Source organism: Phoenix dactylifera, chromosome 14, assembly GCF_009389715.1.
Source record: "Phoenix dactylifera cultivar Barhee BC4 chromosome 14, palm_55x_up_171113_PBpolish2nd_filt_p, whole genome shotgun sequence".
NCBI classification, from domain to species: Eukaryota; Viridiplantae; Streptophyta; class Magnoliopsida; order Arecales; family Arecaceae; genus Phoenix; species Phoenix dactylifera.
Window position 1 is genome coordinate 11,349,548 of NC_052405.1, and position 19,430 is coordinate 11,368,977.

Below are 19,430 nucleotides of genomic sequence, written 5' to 3' on the forward strand. Positions count from 1 at the left end.
TTTATGAAATAGACGATGATTTTGGAACCAAAGACGGAACGCTGTTCAAATTAGCTCATCCCTACAGGTTGTTTGTCAAATGGCCAGTAAAGCTGCACTTTTATACCTAGCGATCCATCAGTTTTGACATAATTATGTAGCTAGATCTCCTTCTACGGATGTTGGAGCCCCATCATTCTAGATAGATGGGAAAGCATCCCTGAATCCTGACAGATTAAGAGCACTACTGAGTCCTGATCTTGTATGAATCCAAAACAAAATTCGCTTCAGGCAGTGCTCAAGGCTCAGCCACGGTGTTATTTTGTTGCTCACGAGGAATCGGTAACACAAGTGGATCGGATCTTGTCCTGCTCAAAAGAGTATTACTGCAGCATTTACTGAAAGTTGGTTCAAATGGCATTCCTGCCCGTGTCAAAGCAAAGCTAAAAGTGACATGAAGTGGGGAAAAAAAGAAGGAAAGAGAAATATATTTCCACCATCCAAGCTTAAGACCCAGATTTTTAATGCCATGTCAAGGAATGCATGAAAAAAAAAAAGACCGAAGGAAAAACAATGAACGAGTCCATTATATATTATATCAGCTCCAAAGATATATTAGATATCAAATTTTCCTGGAAGGTACAATCATTGTCTAAGGGTATGAACATCAATCAAAATGCTCGTGAGGATCCAACAGTACCAATGGATTGAGAGGCATATGACACGTCCCCTCAAGCACACGAATGTCTCGATGCTCAATTGCATGGCAGCTTCTTGGAAAGTCTACAAACTTAATGACCTCTTAATCTCCTCCACTTGGGACTTGTTACTTGTCAAGGACTTTATAAGTAGAAAACTGAAGTTACTTTTAATGAACAGTGAACACGAGACAGAAAAATCAATTTTCATCCAGCTGCTGTTCCAAACACAAACTGCTGCGAGCTTACATGGTCGCAACCCATGCCTTGGTCAAAGCCTGAAACCTTGCAATATTAAGTTCGTAAGTATATAACAAAGAAGCCTCCAGCATGCAATGAAAGACCCATCAGAACAATGGAAAGCTAACAATAGAAATTTGGCTATTTTTCAGAACATTGGGAGTATTTGATAATGATAGACCATATGAAACTAAATGGAACGTCTCAGGCAAAATATCTTATGATACTGCAAAATTCTGGTTTCTCTATCAACTGCGGATCCCAAAAAGTAACATCACGCGTTAGAGCTCGTTTTATGAGAAAATTTTGGCCATTCTGAAGTGCATTGAATCTTGGTCTAACTTGATCCCAAGTTCTGGTTATCATGTGAGTCATGACAACATTGACAAGCAATATCTAATAAAATTAAATAGAGATTAAATGAATGATGCATAAATAAAGGGCTAACCTATCATCTTCTTCTCACAGCAGCATTTGGTGCTCGCTGTGCACCCGCTTGCTGTCCTTGCGAAGCAGACTGCCCAGCAGTCTGTTCCTCGGCCATGTTCATGGCTTGCGTGATGGCATTCATGACAATGAGACCCAGAGGGATTAGATACATCCACTGCAAATTAAAACAAAAATGAAGGACGCAAACAGTTAGGGTCTTAACATATCAGTAGAAATGGTAAACACCCTACTATTCTACTGAAGAAATAATTAGCTAAAGATGATCAACCCCCTAGACACACATGTTTAGCTGCTATCAGAAGAATGTGTGTTGGATTACTCACATATTTAGCCCAAAATGACTTTTCAGGTGGTTTTACGCCCTCACCAAGTCCACTCTCCACTGCAAGCAATTCTTCAGCAAATGTTGGAGTTCTGCCAGTGTGACACAATAGTATGTTAAAATTCTAATAAGGTAATTTGCATCTTCCTGGTACATGGAACAAGTGAAATGAAACAGCTGATAATGGTTTTGCAAGACAGATAAACTTGCTGAGATGTCGTCATATGAAAAATTTTACATTAAAATAGAAAGATAATTGGAAACAGAAGGTATGATAAGTCAATTCAAGAGCCAAATGACTGGGTTGAAATCCTATAAACATGTGCAAAATTTGCATTCAAAAATATTATTTTTTACCTCGGTGCTTGCTCGCTGTTCTTCAGAAATGTGTATGAGTTGAATGACCATTTTGCTGGCTGAAATCAATGTGAGAAGAGTGATAACAACATAATCGTACATTTCAAAATGGAAAAGAAAAAGTTACACCACATCTTCCCAAGCTTACATATTAGTCTAATATCCTCACTAGTCAATTTCACAAGCTATCCCTTCCATTTCATCATAAAATCACACAACAAACAAGAAAAAAATAAATTTATTTTTCATGCATGCGTGCATGTGCCATGGAAATCCAAAGTTTGGCCTTCAAATAAAAGTCGAAGGACATCCCAAAGCCGGCAATCTAGCATAAAAAGAGTAACTCAGAAAAACAATCGCTCATACATAATGCTCGGACTGAAGAATTAATATATACTAGAAATTTTTTTGCTGGAAAATGGTATCGCAGAAAAGATGAAAAGGAATAAAAACAAATCAAAAAAATAAAAAAGAATTGCCTCAAAACAGTTCCATATTAACCTTTAGAAAAACTAATATGGGTCGATTAGATAAAGAACCTAAGGTCATTATTTTTCTCGTGAAAAAAATCAGCATTTCAAAGATAGAGACCGATGCACAGATCAAATCAAATTACTCTCCTTAACAGGCTACAGTCAACTAAGGGTCAATGATGGATATGATGCAACATTGAAGTCAAGCTATTAATAAGATGATAAGCTGTAGAATGTGAGTGACAAAGATGACGACAAGTGAAAAGAGAACGTGAGTCATAAAGACAGACAATTTTAAAGAGGGAGACATAGAACAGGACATTGCCATGGGGGTTAGTGGAGAAGGTGAAATATCTCAACTCTCCAGAACCTAAGCCCGGTGTTTAATCAGCTGACATAGACAATGTGCCCGTGGCACAAACCTTTGTGCTTAAATGTGCCAGCCCTGAATGTGATGATTGTATCAATTCTTACAAGGAAAACATCTGAATTCCCAAAACAGAGTATAGAGGGGATGGCTAAGTGCCAAAGGCAGATAAATAAATGCTACCAAATGGATCCCAATGAAGCCGATCACTCAGAATTGCAGGGAATCAGAATATGAATCCATGTATTGGTGCATGAGCCCATTCTATGATATAATCACTAATCTTGCTGAAGCTCATTTTGGTATAAGATTAGTGTGAAATTCTTCTAGCAGACGAAGGTGCCAACTAATCAGTTGGTGAAAGTACTGAATGTTGGTATCAATGACCTGGGTTCGAGTCCCACCCTACACTTGATTTTCAGCCAGGATTTCTCTGATCCTAGTTCTTAAAGAGAAATTCTTCTGGCAAATTGCTGGATTGCTTAACGATCCTATTGACATCGCATCTAGTATTAATTGATCATGTGTTAGGAGTAGCAAGCCTTTTTCTTAAGTCCAACTAGAACTTTCATAAGATTCACATTTTGGAAAAAGAACCTCAATCCCGATGAGAATCTACACAAAGAACAAAACAAAAAACCAAGGTGAAGATGAGATCAAGAGAGTCACACAGGTAAGCACCCCATGATTAGGTGTTTGGGATTTTAATGCTACTAGGGTTTAGCACGACTTTTAAAAGAAATCACAAAATAAAAGTGTTGGAAAGTCGAATAAAGTAGTGCCTAAATATGGTGTAAATATGAGTAATACATGCAGGTTGCAACAGAGGCTTTGTGCAATATCTATAACGTAAGGACAAGGCCATGTGAAATAAAATAGACCTACTAGTTCAAAAAGCAACATATCTGCAGACATCTGGGCTTTTGACACCCCATAAAGAGGTCAAGTGATGTGGGACAGATGATTTAGGGAAGAAAATGAGAATAGAAAGGGGAGGGGAGGGAAGTTCTGGAGTCCACCAGATGTCAAGACAAAGTTTTCATTTCAAAATATTCTAACTAAAACAGGAGACATGGGGGTGCCATATATACCCCCCTATGCAACTATCCATGATCCCCACAAATGATCATGTAACTATCCATGATCCAACAACATCATGGGTCACTACACTAGCTAAATACAGTCATACAAACCAGCAACTAACAAAAGACGAAAATACATAATAAATAAACGAAAATACACAAGAAAATAAAACTAGGGTGGCCGAAGTGCTATGCACGTCGGCGACGCCTATACACATGCTGGAAACGGTGGTCTGTGTCCCCACCAACTCCCCTCAGCGGAGAAGAGTTCGCCTCTGGCGAAACGGATGTCTAGTAATGCTCCAACAGGCCTGAAGCAAGTCGCTGAAGCTCATCTCTGCTAATCCAGGTATCATCTGACGGAGGTCGACCATGCCATCTGACTAGATATCGCTGATAACCACCGTTCTGCGTACTAACAATCTGATCGTCCAAAATCTGTTCCACTGTGTCTGTGATCTGCGGAGAAAAAGGTACAGGAGGCAATGCAGGAGCAGGAGATATGTTCTCAAAATTGGATGTGAGGTCAGTGTCAGGCTCATTGAGTGGGTCTGCAGGAATAGTTGTCGGACCTCGGTAGGCAACTAAGTCTTCTACATTAAAAACTGGATTAATCCTAAAATCACTTGGAATATCCACCACATATACATTAGATCCAACCCGTTTCAGAATTTTGTATGGATTCATACTTCGGGCATGCAATTTTCTATCGGCTCCTGGTGGAAACCGTTCAGGTATGATTCTGATCATTACATCATCACCCACTCGAAATTCTTGATAACGTCGACGTAAGTCAACGGCCATTTTATATCTCGCATTATTGATTTTAATTTTCTTATTAATCTCTTTATGTAAATTTTGCATGTGTTGCGCAAAGGACTCAGCGGTCTCAGAGATTCTATTGTTAGGTGCTACTGGGATAAGATCAACAAGTTTTCGTGGAACATAGCCTAAGACAATTTCGAAAGGGCTCAAGCCAGAGGTCCTGTTTACAGAGCTATTGTAAGCGAATTCAGCCGTGGATAGGAGAAGATCCCAATTACCTGGGTGGTCATCCACTAAACATCGTAGAAGGTTTCCTAGGCTGCGGTTGAACACCTCAGTTTGCCCATCTGTCTGAGGGTGATAGGCTGTGGAATATTTAACCTTGGTACCCATAAAATTCCAGAGGGTCTTCCAAAAATAACTAACAAATTTGACATCTCTATCAGTCACTATCGATTTTGGAAGCCTGTGGAGCCTAACGACCTCATCAAAGATGATCCTCGCAACTTTGGAGGCATCAGAAGTCTTGGAAGTGGGCAGAAAATATGCCATCTTAGAGAACCGATCCACTACCACGAGAATGGAATCATGCTTACTTCTAGTTTTTGGCAAACCTAGCACGAAATCCATACTAATGTCCTGCCAAGAACGATTTGGGACAGGAAGGGGGGTATATAAGCCAGTGTTTTGTTTGCGCTGTTTGGATAAATGACAAGTACGACACTGACTAACAATTTTTGCAACATCCCGTTTTAAACTAGGCCAATAAAATCTTTGTTCGACCATATCAATGATTTTATTTCCACCAAAATGGCCAGCTATTCCTCCTGCATGAAGTTCCCAAACAAGAAAATCTCTATGGGATGTTTGAGGGATACACAGCTTGTTTTCTCGGAACAGGAAAGCATCAACCACAAGGTAGTCACTATTGTCCCTGGTGTGACCTTCTAACACACTAGCATAGATCTTAGCAAAATCTGGACAAGTTGCATAATCGGCAATCGTACGATCAAATCCAGTAACCTTTACGCTAACTGACAAAAGCAATGCTACACGGCGGCTTAAGGCATCAGCTGCCTTGTTGTCAATTCCTGCTTTATGACATAACACGAAGGTGTATTCTTGAAGAAATTCAACCCACTTTCCGTGTCGTGAACTCAATCGTTTCTGGAAATTCAAGTACCTCAAAGCTTCATGATCGGAATATAATACGAACTCTTGAGGTAACAAATAGTGACGCCAGTGACGCGGCGCTTGGACAACTGCGTAAAATTCTGTCATAGGTGGAATATTTCCGTTTGGCATCATTCAGCTTCTCACTGAAGTATGCGATATGATGTTTTTCTTGGCTTAAGACACCACCTATACCTATACCAGATGCATCACAAGAGACTTCAAAAACTTTAGTAAAATCTGGGAGGCGCATTATCAGGGCTTCTGTCATTCTAGTCTTGATCTCTTGGAATGCCTTTGAGGCCGCAACGGTCCAATGAAATTCACCTTTCCGGATACAATCCGTAATCGGTGTCGTGATCATACTAAAATTCTTGATGAACCTCCTATAAAAGGTGGCTAGGCCGTGGAAGCTTCGCACCTCAAATAATGTAGTGGGTTCGGGCCATTCAAGAATAGCTTGGACCTTCTGTGGGTCTGCAGAAACACCCTCAGAAGAAACAACGAATCCTAAGAAGATTACACGATCAGTCATAAATGAACACTTCTTAAGATTCGCATATAAGCTTTCTTTTCTTAGTGAATTGCAGATCAAACGTAGGTGCTCAAGGTGTTGTTCCTTGTTTTTGCTATAAATTAAGATATCGTCAAAATAGACTACAAGAAATTTTTCCATGAAAGTTCTTAGCACTTGGGTCATAATTCACATAAATGTGCTAAGTGCATTTGTTAACCCAAAGGGCATGACTAGCCACCCATATAACCCATCCTTGGTTTTGAAAGCTGTTTTCCATTCATCACCTGGGCGGATACGGATTTAGTGGTAACCACTCTTAAGGTCAATTTTGGAAAAGATAGTGGCACCTGCCATCATATCAAGCATGTCATCCAATTGTGGTATTGAAAATCGATATTTAACCATTATCTTATTAATTGCCCTGCTATCCACACACATTCTTCAAGTGCCGTCTTTTTTGGGCGTTAGAAGCGCAGGCACCGCACATGGACTAAGACTCTCTCGGATGAACCCTTTTTGGAGTAGTTCATCAACTTGCCGTTTCAATTCAGCGTGTTCAATCGGATTGAGTCTATAATGAGGCAAGTTCGGGAGAGTCGCCCCTGGAACCAAGTCTATGGCGTGCTGAATGTCACGCATAGGGGGAAGCTCATCTGGAAGGTCTTCAGGAAAGAGATCCTTAAATTCTTCCAGAACATGATGAACTTCCTTCGGAAAATTTATTTGAAAATCAGGAACAACTTCTTTGGACACTAACACAATGACTATGGATTCTTGGGCTGCTGCTTTCTCAAATTCCTTAGGACTAATGATTTGAAGGCGCTTTTCAACCTTTACATCCTTCTTTCCAGCAACAGAAGGCCTAGGAGGCAAAGGGTTTAGTCGAATTTTCTTTCCTTGGCGAACAAAAGAACAGGAATTGGATTTGCCATAAATGGTCACATCCAAATCATAAAGCCACGATCTACCAAGGATGATGTGTCCAACGTCCATCGGAATAACATCACACCAGACCTTATCATTATATTCAGAAAAGTTGATTTGGACTAGATAGCGCTCAATGACTGGTATGGCGGTTTTATCCACCCAAGACACATTATAAGGGTTAGGATGAGGCACTATTTTTAACTGTAGCTTCTTGACAGTTCTTGTGGATACAACATTGACACTACTCCCACTGTCGATGATAACCTTACAGCTATGTTCGTCACATTTGATATAGGTGTGAAATATGGATCGACGCCTCCAGTCATCATCTTCTTGCTTAGGTTGTGTAAGAACACACCTAACTACACCTAAAGGAGTGGAACCCTTAAGTGAGCCGGGTTCCTCACCTTCATCTGACTCTTTAGGGTCTATCTCTGGTTCATAGACCAACTCATCCTCTTCATCATTTCTATCTCCTTTGATGACCAGTGTTTTCTTAGTAGGACATTGACTAACTCTATGCCCAAAACCAAAATATTTGTAACACTGATCTCGAGAAATTTTGGGTGGTTCACTTAAAATTTCCTTATTCTTTAGATCATTAATTTTTGGGGACTCTGTCGCTTGATTTCTAATACTTACTCCAAGTGCTAGTTTGACTACCGTGGGTGAACTTATAATTGGCCTCCTTAAGATCTAATCGCCTAAAGGTTGTCTTATTAGTATAACACTCGATGTCTTGGACAAATTGATAGGCATGTTCTAATGAATTGATCTCGCGTAGAATAAGCTCTTTTTGTAAATCATCTCGCAATCCGGACTTAAACCTAGAAAGGGTCAATTCCATACTCTCGCGTGCATCGCATCGCATGAAGAACTCATCAAAGCGAGCGATGTACTCAAACACGGGTTTGTTTCCTTGAATCAGTCGTTGCCACTGATCTAGCAGGCGACTCTTATAGGATGTCGGAAGATATTTTTCTTTTAACTTCTCCTTCATTTCATCCCATTGTACCACAGGGGGTTGCCTAGCTCTAGCAAGCATATTTTCTATGGTGTTCCAATGCAACTTTGCGGGACCAGTGAGCTTCATTTTTGCAAAACGAACTCTGCGATCTTCAGATAGATTATACCATTCAAAGTAATGGTCCATATCAGCGAGCTAGTCAATGAAGACTTTTGGGTCGAGACGACCATCATAACTTGGTGCATCGATCTTAATACTGCGCATTACATGCTCATCTGGTGTCTCACGCGCTCTTAGATAGTCCCTTTGGCCATGTTGCCCAAGGCCTCTGGGGCGGGGCGGTTCAAACTCACCAAGTTCAAACTCTCCATCGTTGTGAATAACTTGGAGATTGGTGATTGAATTTTCAGCCAAAGTCAAGCGGGTGTTCAGCCTAATTTCAAGGTCAGTGATCCTTGCCCCTAATCTGGTTTCTAATGCTGCTATGGCATCTAACCTGTTGGTTTGGGTTAGTAGACATCTCATGTGAGTAGGATGTACCGCTGCGAGTTGTCATGCTCTAGAATTTGCACAGGTGATAACTAAATATCAGGACTTTAGATACTGCTAACCTTGGTCTGGGTCATGCAAAATCTTTGCAGGTTAATCTAATGAAAGTGGGGTCCTTCAAATTGATTAGGGTTTCACCAGATTCAAGTAAGATTTCCTAGTTGCCTTTTGAGGATTTGAAAATAATTTGTAAGGCTCAATATGTGTTTTCAAGGGGCACAGGCTCTTATAAAGTTAAGGTCCTATCTCAAACCGACAACATAAAGTGAAAGCAATAACAATCTAAAGATAAACTAGTTTGTAGGGAAAGGCTGAAAAAAATTATTTAAAGGAAAGATACGACCTTTTCTTACAGATCTGAGTCAGTGGAAGAGTTTGGATGTCAGAGTGCAGGATGCAAAACCGGAGCCTGACGATTTGTAGGAGATGCTGCTGGAAGACGGCCAACTGCGGGTATCGTTGTGGAAGCCCAACACGTTGCAGGGTCTGGATCCAATTGTAGAAGTCTGAAAAACCGGGCCCACGAGACAACGGGCCAAAGGAGCTCACGTGATAACGGGCCGAAGGCTGGGGGTCGGCCCGCTCGCCCGAAATCAGAAGAACTAGATGGGACCCGAAGCTTCTAGATGGCTTCAGATCCCTCTATGTGTTTGGGAGAAGACTTGAGGGAGACACGGGGGGCGCGGGGGGGGGGGGGGGGGGGGGGGGGGGGTGAAAGAGAAGAGCGACGTCAGAGGGCGGGATCCCTCGTTTTGGGGAGCGATGGAGGTCGGCGGAGGCGGAGGATGGAGTCGGCGACGGAAGTCAGAGGTGGCGACACAGAGGAAGAAGGGATCTCGGTGAGATGAAAGGGAGAAGAAGAAAGGGGATTAGGTTTTTTTTTTAGGGATGAGGTATGGGAGGGAGAAGGTCTCAGTGAGCCGGAAGGGAGACGAACAGGGTGGACTCGAAGGTTGGTGGAGGGTGGAGGCAGCGGAGAAGATGAAAGGGGAGGTAGTGGTGTGACCGAGGCAACGGTGACGAAAAGGAGGCGGAGTGGGGTGAAGCTGCGACACAGCGGCGCGGCGAGGACTGAAGCGGCGCAGCGTGCAGAGGAGCTCGGCGGCGTTGTTCGTCGGCAAGGAGGCGGCGCTGCAGCCTGCCGGCGGCAGCTCTGCGATGGAGTTCTCGGGGAAGAAAGGTACACAGTTTTTTTTTTGACTAACTCATGCGACTCACGTGCGATGAAGCACGTGGGCCTCACGTGGGTTGGGGCACGTGCAACTCACGTGCTTTCTTTTTTTCTTTTTTTTTTTTGGAGTGGATCCGGGCTAATAAACTGGGTAACGGGTGAGGGACTTACCCGTTAACCAGTGCTCCTTCAACCTCCTAACGGTTTCGGAAGGTGGTTCCGAACTCTGTGGCTACCGCTGCAGAGTGGATCCCGTGGCCTACGGTGGTGGATGGCGGCCGGCCACCCGCTCTGAGCACCGTTGCTCTCCCCGGATCTCTTCTCTGTGAGTGGGGTCTGCGGCTGCTACGGTGGAACCGAGTGACAGAGATGAAAAAAGGAAAGCTAGGCTCCTTCCTTTTGGTCACACGAGTTGGGCGTGGTCCTTCAACACGCTCCGGCGTCCGTGGTGGTCAGGGTACAACGTAGATCTCGTGCGCCCACCTGAATCCAGGAATCCGGCGCTGCTCCGCCATACACAGGGTGAAACTTCTGTGGGAGTTTTCGGGAACAAGGAGACAGCAACATGATGTTTTTTTTTGTGTGTATTCTGTCCCACTGCAGCCCAGAATGGGAGAGGTTTTGGCAATAGTGGCAAAACCGGGGGGGCTCTGATACCAAACTGATGCGGGACAGATGATTTAGGGAAGAAAATGAGAATAGAAAGGGGAGGGGAGGGAAGTTCTAGAGTCCACCAGATGTCAAGACAAAGTTTTCATTTCAAAATATTTTAACTAAAACAGGTGATATGGGGGTGCCATATATACCCCCCTATGCAACTATCCATGATCCCCACAAATGATCATGTAACTACCCATGATCCAACAACATCATGGGTCACTACACTAGCTAAATACAGTCATACAAACCAGCAACTAACAAAAGACGAAAATACATAATAAATAAACGAAAATACACAAGAAAATAAAACTAGGGTGGCCGAAGTGCTATGCACGTCGGCGACGCCTATACACATGCTGGAAACGGTGGTCTGTGTCCCCACCATCATCCATCACTAATAACAATTCCCAAGGAATTACCACCATAAGAGAAGTCTTAACCATGATGTATCTGAGATCAAGTATAACCAATAACAAGCCCAAGGAATTACCACCACAAGTGAAGTCTTAACCATGATGCATCCAAGCATTAGCATCCAACCATCCACAAGCTTTCATGGGGGTATGGGCCTATACCATCCTGGTCTAACTGACAAGGTTCGAAAACTTAGTTTCGCTTTGAACGACATATGTGAAGTTTCAATTTCAGTAGTCTCAGCAGGTTTGAAAGTTTTGTTCCAAACCTCAAAGTTTTGGTCAAAAAAAAAAAACAAGAAAGAATTCAAAAAAATAAATAATATAGGTATATAGGCTCTTTACTTGTGTAGTTTTGACATTTTAAGTCTGAAGTTAGTATTGCATATGAATGAAATTCATTAAATATGTTGGTAATTTTTATTATGAATAAATGTTATTTACTTCTTAGATGCTGCCCACCCGATCTCTTAACATTTTGAGTTTTGATATCTCAACCGCATGCACTAAGTGGTTGTCATAATCTTGTGGTAGCGTAAATCTGTTTAAAAACTTCAAACTTTAAATGTTCAAAAATTCATTATTAGCAATTCTAAAACTTTTTAGTGCCTTCTGCATTTAAATATTTTTATTCACATTTAGTAGAATTCAAATGAATATTAAAGTTTGGCATTTCTCTCATTTATGAGTTTAAGTATCAGATATATGTAATTAAAGAGTGCTACATCTATTTTATGTAAAAATAAGTTATTCTTATGAAATGGCTTGCATCTACTTGCTCTTTAATCTTTACGAAGTATTGTAATAACCAATAAGAGCCTTTACAGAGGTCTTAACACGTCAAGGATTATGCTTATTATATATCTATCCATGAATCTAGCTGTCTATCTTTTCAACTGTAGAAAAGAAAGGAAAAATAGTCGAAATTTAATACTTAATGGACTATGTAAATCCCATTATAATTGTAAACACCAAAAGAAAACCATAAAGCTTCTAGGACGATGAAATATTTTTGGGACTGCTCGACCTCCAGCAATTAAAGCTTTTTGGAAGAAAGAAGCAATTGGCCAATACCAATTAAAGATTTCACTAGAATCAGGTAATGGTGTTGTAAGGAAACTGTCTAATTTGTTTAAATTAGATGAACTTGAAAGGTTTGGGTAGCAAAATATAAAAATTTGATTTTATGTAACATACAGTAAAAAGTGGAATTGGGATCCCGGTCTAGGGTAAGGGCAAGTTTGAGAACATGGATCAAGTCTTTGGGAACTGCAGAAGTATCAATTTGAAGAGTTCCATAGAGAGTACAAAAAGGAACAGATATTACGAGAAGTTATGAGATATTAAAGAACTACACCAGTAACATAGAACGATGATGATTCCTAGAGTAAAGATGCATAAAGCAAGATCAGATCATGAATTGTAATAATGGGATTAGAGTTTGAAGGTATTATGGTCTTCAGATAGTATCCCCTGAGGTTCAACACTAGTCCAGCTAAACTGGTGCCTACTAAACTTGGACAATATTGTTTAGTGATTGTACAGAGAAGCTTCTTTGTGGCTGTTACTCTTACAAAAAAGAAAGGTTTAAATCTTTCAATAGGTTGCACAAGCACAGTGAGCTCCAGTACACCTAACAAATTTGGGTCTCAGCCCATTTCTTTTCAAAAAAAACAGAGAGAAAATCATGCAGCTAGTTTTCTGGATTGATAGAAAATGCGTGGAGAATAGAAAATCTAGTTCTCGGTAGCATCGTGATTTGGTCGTTAAAAATAGGAGGCTAATAGAAAATTTCAAGGTTTAGGGAGCTTTAGAGTCCTCCATGCTCTGAAAACTTGTCACAACCATTAACCGAACATGGCAGCATTGACAACCCCAGATAGCAATTTTCCCCTTGAGCAATTAGCTACAGAAGAGTTTGGATTAAGTGAATGCTAACAACTATTAGAAAGTGTAATATATTAAGAGGGGTTGATCATAACTTACATAATTTAGTGAGCGTGGGTACTGGCAAGCACCAGCAGAACCATAGTTCACTGCCAAAATATTCCCACCATCCTGTGAAAGAAACACGAATATTAAGAATTTAATGAGAGCAATAACATCAGAAAATGTGCAGTTTAGTTTAGAAATTCTGTTATGTAACAATGGTTAAAAGTGATTGGTGATCAATGCTTTTTCAACAGAAAACAGATTGCACTACTAAAAGGACTACTACTGAACTACACTGTCACTCACTGAATTCTTTAATCAAATTGTGCTGGCTGCCAAAATAGATGCCAGAAAGAATATGTTCGAGTTATATATTTTCCTCAAAAACACATAAGTTCCAGCTAAACTTCCTTTCTCATATGCTTCCCAGAAGCCTTTAAAAGTTTTCCACTTTTCCCATATTAAGGCCCCCAACCATTCATTTCAAAACCTTCATTTATCAACCCAGAGTTCCAGTTTGGCTGCAAAGCCATCCAACACGGTTTGTTTGGATGCAAGGAAATCTATGGAAAAGGAAAGGGAAATTGGCAATTCCAATGAATTGGAAAAAAAATTCAGAGATGTATAATTGACTATAAAAGAATTTTCAATTTTTTTGTCGAAAAAACAAATGGAAGGCTAGGCTTTCTAAGGAAACTACATTTTCCAAACAGCTTGTCTCGCAACCAGAGAGACCATAATCGAAATGGGGTAGCAAACAAGGCAATGGAGCAATATTGCCATTAGGATTTTGAAGGACAACTTCAACATGAAATTGGAGATTCATTCATTTAGAATGTCTGTATCAAGGTATGCCGTACTAACATGTACCTATCATAACATAGGTATCGGTACAATACCGAGGTTCAATTCAGTATATGAGTTGAACTAGTCCATATCACTCCGAACTAAATGGAACCAGCCCATACAGCCCAACACTCGCACAAAATCGGGGTATGTATAGTACCAACCTGTATTGGCTAGTTTTAGGCAGTACTGTGATATCGAAAACTGTCTTAGTACGAGGTGCATACTATATCGTACTGACCATACCATACTAAACTGATAATGTATCAATACAATACTCGGTATCGAAATTGTAGACCTAGGTCTGCGATATTCTATTTGATTTAATGTAATTTAGTTCAATTACCACATTTTCAAGAAAAAATGAGATATAGTTATCAAGTAGAAAAATATGCATCTATGAGTCTTTTCCAGAAAATGTAATAGTACCATAAAGAGCCAATAAAACATTAAAGGAATTAAAAATTCATATGTGGAAGATGGCACTGAACATATTTAGGTGGTAAAAAATCACATGTTCGGAATTACCATGTGAATTACAAAATGCTCATCCAAAGTCTCGCGGGGAATACACCTCTGAAATGAAAAGAGTTCACCAATTAGGGCAATGTATAGATATCATGCTTGTGACAGAATTGAAAATAGTTGAATTTACAGCTTCCATCATATAAAAGGCATGCAAGATCACATGTACCACAATATGCTCCATTCAATTGATATGTTATTCTGCTCAATACATCATAAGATTCATAACAATGCCCGTAGCATATCTTGTTTTCAGAAGAAAAGGCAAAAATGCTGAAGTCATCTTTTATACAAATTCAACTAGACAATATAGAACTTGAGACTTTATGTTATGTATTTGTAGTTAGAATTAAATACATTGAAAAGCATATATCCCATTCATTATCCTAAATGCAGTTTGCTTGTTCATTTAAACTCTCCACTTATAGCGGATCTCCCAGGATTTAAGCCTGGTTAAAAATTATGTAGTTGTTTTCCCCACTGCTTTGTTGGGAGAAAACTTTAAAGTCCTGAATTTGGTCTGCCTAATTACGGAGCACACTGGACAAGATCAACTCAGCCGATTAAATGAGTATGGAGGTCAACATAGCAACACAAAGGTCACTTGAATTCAGTCAACATGGGGTCAATGCCCCAATTAACAACAGTTCACTATTTCTTGTCAAAGCACATCAACAAGATGTAAGTTCAAAAAAAAAAAATTGAAAAGAAAGAAGCAAAGGAGGCAGAGTTAACATTCTTCATTTATATTGATTAGAAGCACAAGTTTAGAATAAACCTCCTTGTTGTCGAACAAGCTGCACATCCACTCCTATCACGATCAAGATGTTAGTCAAATTTCATGCACAAGCAAGCTAGACATACACTCTGTCCACAGGACTTGAACCACTCCCTAGATAATAAAATTGTTGTCCAACATTCAGAATGTCACTCAAACCCTAGTTACCCCATGCACAAGCAAACTAGAAATTGATGGCATCTGCAGGACCTAAGCCACCGAGCTAACGGCAGGTCGATTATCCATAGTCGAGGAATGTGTTGACTCTAGAAATCATCCAGGGCTAGTGTAGGCTAACATACTCGTTATAGGCATGTCTAAACCTAGCCCAACCTAAACCCCTAGAGCAAGGTAGATCATCCATTCTTGAGAGATCTCTAACCTAAGATAAAAGATGACTAGCATCTTACTATCGAATATGCTGGAAAGAGAGAGCAAATAAAGCCTTCTTTGTCCTCTTATGGTGAAAGGAGAGGCATCTTTCTACCAAAACAAGTTAACTTTCTTTGGGTGATTCTCTCCATTAACTTTTCATGGTGGTTGCTTGGGTTCCCTTTTAGTGGTTGCCCCCACCATGAACAACTCCTTTATGATACTTGATTCTAGAAAAATTTACCCAACTCACGGCCTCTTGTAAGAGAGACAAGCGGCCAATTATGATATCTTTGACTGTCATAAATAAATAATTCAACAAATCTTGGTCAATGCATCGTTGCTGACCAATTATAACAGTAGATCGGACATGTGTTAAATTTGGGTGTACATAGTAGTGAATAAGTTAGGTTTCATGTGAATCCACCGATAAATTGGTCTTCCAAGTGTCATCACAAGCCTTGGCTTGTCCATAATTACCTTCGCTAGTTCAACACCAATAGAACATTGATGTCACATTAAGAGGCAAACATAAAAAAATTCTGGAGACCTCAATAGTTGCCCAGTGGGATTAACAGCCCTTTTGATCCAACCTAATTTCAGCCTTTTCTATCCAACCTTTCACTTCTTCTGCCTCCTCTCCTCAGCTAAACCAAAAGAGCTTATATTCCTCACCATATACAGATATGAGTACAAATTGGGTGAAGGGATGAGCGCCATGAAGACAATGGAAGCCTTAGCTTTTTACAGTAAATAAAATTTTCAATAATCAAGTATGACTTTATGTTTTATTCTCCAATTTTCCCTGCTCTTGTTGGATGCCCTCTTCATAACAAGTCCTTGCATGACAACAGATTGAGACCTTTCTATGCTATTAGAAGGGTGGAAAGACCACAAAGTATGCCTATTCTGAATATTAACAACAAACAAGCAGGCCTTGCTTACTTGCAAGTAATTACTCCATAATCAAAAGTAATCTATTTTATTGCTTAGACATGTGTGAAAGAATAAACAACCACAAATGACGTAGAAATACGAGACACAGCAACCTCTATGCATACTAGTAAACAGAAAGATGAATGAGCATGATGCTTTCATCCATGTTATGCATAGCATCAGCACAATAAACTATGGAATGAGAATAATTAAACATGTCAACTTACAGCTCTGACAGATGAAATAACAAAATCTTTTCCTGGAGGACTCAATACATTAGAGGGTACTCGAATCCTATAATAGTCATCATCTTTCAATAGCCTCTGCAAGAAACAATACGATCAGGTTAGGTACTCTTTCTTATAAGCGTGAAATAACAACCCACAGCATAAAAGCAGGTGGAGAGAAGATACTTCAAATGCTGCCTTCTCTGCTTCTGTAAGAGCATTCCTTGAAAAGCGAAGCTTGGTAAGAGTCTGTCAAAAATTAAAATAGACGACAAAAAGAAAATCAACTCACTGCCAGAAATACATGTTTAGGTACTTGTTTTTGTTTTCTTTTTTTTTTCTTCGCTTCTTCGATACTTTCCAAATTGATGAATTAAAAAAAATAGAGTTTAAATGTGTTCTAAAAAGATACAAAATTTGGATTAATAGAGCACCCATGAAATTAATTATCTGAATTAATGCCAATAGACTGTGTTAAAAAAAAAGGCAAAAAAGGTTTTTTTGGAACTTTAAGCAGCAATTTTTTCTATAACATAAAAATTGAACTCAAAAATAGAACTTACAAAATATGATCTAGAAAGTTAGCAAAGGTACAAAAGTTGTAGTAGTAGAGATATAATAAAAATTAATCATCTCAAGTGCGTAAAACTAATTCAAAGAAACAATTAAAAAACTAAAAAAAAGGGTTGTTTTTTTTTTATAAGCGACTGGTTCTATAACTTGCAATTAACTCGAACTATATTAAAATCATGACTAGCTTCGGAGTTCAAACATAAGAGATCACCAAAAGAGGAACCAAGTCCAACAAGATCACAACAAAATCAGCCGAATTGGCACAGCTAAAACCAGAAGGAGGCCAAAAGATCAGAAATTTCCAAAAAAAAAGGGGCAAATCGAACACGACCTGCCCGCCGTGGCTCCAGGACTTGAGCCGAGCGGTGAAGGTCCCGGCGGGGGAGAAATTGGAGTCGCCGAAGGCGTGCTCGAGCGAGAACTGGACCGACTTGGAATCCGAGGTGGATACGGAGGAAGAAAGATCCAGATCGGGCCTCCGGCGGGGCGGCGGTCGGGTAGGGCTTGGGTGGTCGAGATCGGGGGAGCGAGGGGCTCCTTCCAGGCCGAATTCCTCATCGTCTTGGAGAAGCTCGTCGGATTGGAAGGCCGAGGAGAAGGAGAATAATAGGAGAAGGAGAGGAAGGAGGAAGCCGAGGAGGGATATGGGACGGAAAGACCTCATCTCCGGCGACCCGAGAACTGCGAAGAGAGCAAGAGATGGTCTCTTCTTCTATAGCAACCTTGTAAAGAGGCGACGGCGAGATCGATGACTTCGAACCCAATAGACGGGAAGGATTCGTCGATCAGGCCGTCCCTTTTATAACCTAGTGCACATATAAATTTATTAGTGTTTAAATAGATGGGTTTAGATGGAAAAAAAAAAGAAGCTCAAAAACATAATTTACAATATTCACCGATCTTTTGAAATTTTCTGAATAATTTGTATGCGCCAAGGAGATTTTTGTAAAAATAAATTTGTTGACATGAGGCTATATAGGGTAGTTCTATATACACCAGGACACCCCCCCCAAAAACCAAAAAAAAAATACCCAAACTAACCTTTAGTGTAATTACCATATTGCCCTTGAAATTTTCTCATACACCCCCCCTCCTCCTCCTCCGTTTCATTTTGAAAAGAAAAAAAAAAAAACACCCCTCAAACCCCCCTTAAACTCCTCCTCCCCCGTTCCCCCTTCTCCCTCTCGTCGCCGGCATTCTCCCGATCTCCGACCACCTCGCCGGCTTCTCCCGGAACCACCTCGCCGGCTTCTCCCGAAATTTTTTTTTTTCACGGTTCGTGCTCCGTTCGGCACTGGATCGTCGAACAAAAGGCTTCTGTTCGGCTGAACAGTGCCGAACAGAAGCCTTCTGTTCGGCAACCCTCAACCGAACAGATCTGTTCGGCTGCACAGTGCCGAACAGAAGGCTTCTGTCCGGCACTGTTCAGCCGAACAGAAGCCTTTTGTTCGGCGATCCAGTGCCGAACGGAGCACGAACCGTGAAAAAAAAAATTTCGGGAGAAGCCGGCGAGGTGGTTCCGGGAGAAGCCGGCGAGGTGGTCGGAGATCGGGAGAATGCCGGCGACGAGAGGGAGAAGGGGGAACGGGGGGGTTTTGGGCGTTGGCGAGGTGTTTTGGAGGGGAAGAGCGGGGTGGGGGGGTTTGGGGGGTGTAGAGAGCAATTTAGGTGAGGGGGTGGGGAGGGTGGGGGGTAATTTAGGAATTTTTAATTTTTTAGAGGTGTCCTTAGCAAATGGGGGGGTAGTTCTATATACACCCCCCCTATTGCTCAGGACACCCCCCAAAAACCAAAAAAAAAATACCCAAACTAACCTTTAGTGTAATTACCATATTGCCCTTGAAATTTTCTCATACACCCCCCTTCCTCCTCCTCCGTTTCGTTTTGAAAAGAAAAAAAAAAAACACCCCTCAAATCCCCCTTAAACCCCTCCTCCGCCGTTCCCCCTTTTCCCTCTCGTCGCCGGCATTCTCCCGATCTCCGACCACCTCGCCGGCTTCTCCCGGAACCACCTCGCCGGCTTCTCCCGAAATTTTTTTTTTTCACGGTTCGTGCTCCGTTCGGCACTGGACCGCCGAACAAAAGGCTTCTGTTCGGCTGAACAATGCCGAACAGAAGCCTTCTGTTCGGC

The 19,430-nt window shown here is 40.9% G+C and overlaps 1 protein-coding gene across 2 annotated transcripts; it reads right to left on the reverse strand.

Annotated features, from left to right (window-relative positions):
- Positions 1–543: 543 nt before the first annotated feature.
- Positions 544–18,105, reverse strand: LOC103714843 (ER membrane protein complex subunit 10). 2 transcript variants are annotated; one of them, XM_039133678.1, is made up of 9 exons: positions 17,631–18,105; positions 16,913–16,975; positions 16,727–16,822; positions 14,417–14,464; positions 13,097–13,168; positions 2,047–2,105; positions 1,691–1,781; positions 1,366–1,521; positions 544–962 (listed from the first exon to the last, which is right to left on the reverse strand). In XM_039133678.1, exons 1-8 carry the CDS (start codon positions 17,961–17,963, stop codon positions 1,369–1,371), a joined length of 915 nt encoding a protein of 304 aa, XP_038989606.1. In that variant the 5' UTR covers positions 17,964–18,105; the 3' UTR covers positions 544–962; positions 1,366–1,368. The 2 variants fall into 2 exon arrangements, with proteins under 2 accessions (XP_038989606.1, XP_038989605.1); XM_039133677.1 differs by having other exon boundaries at positions 544–955; positions 17,631–18,104.
- Positions 18,106–19,430: the final 1,325 nt, after the last annotated feature.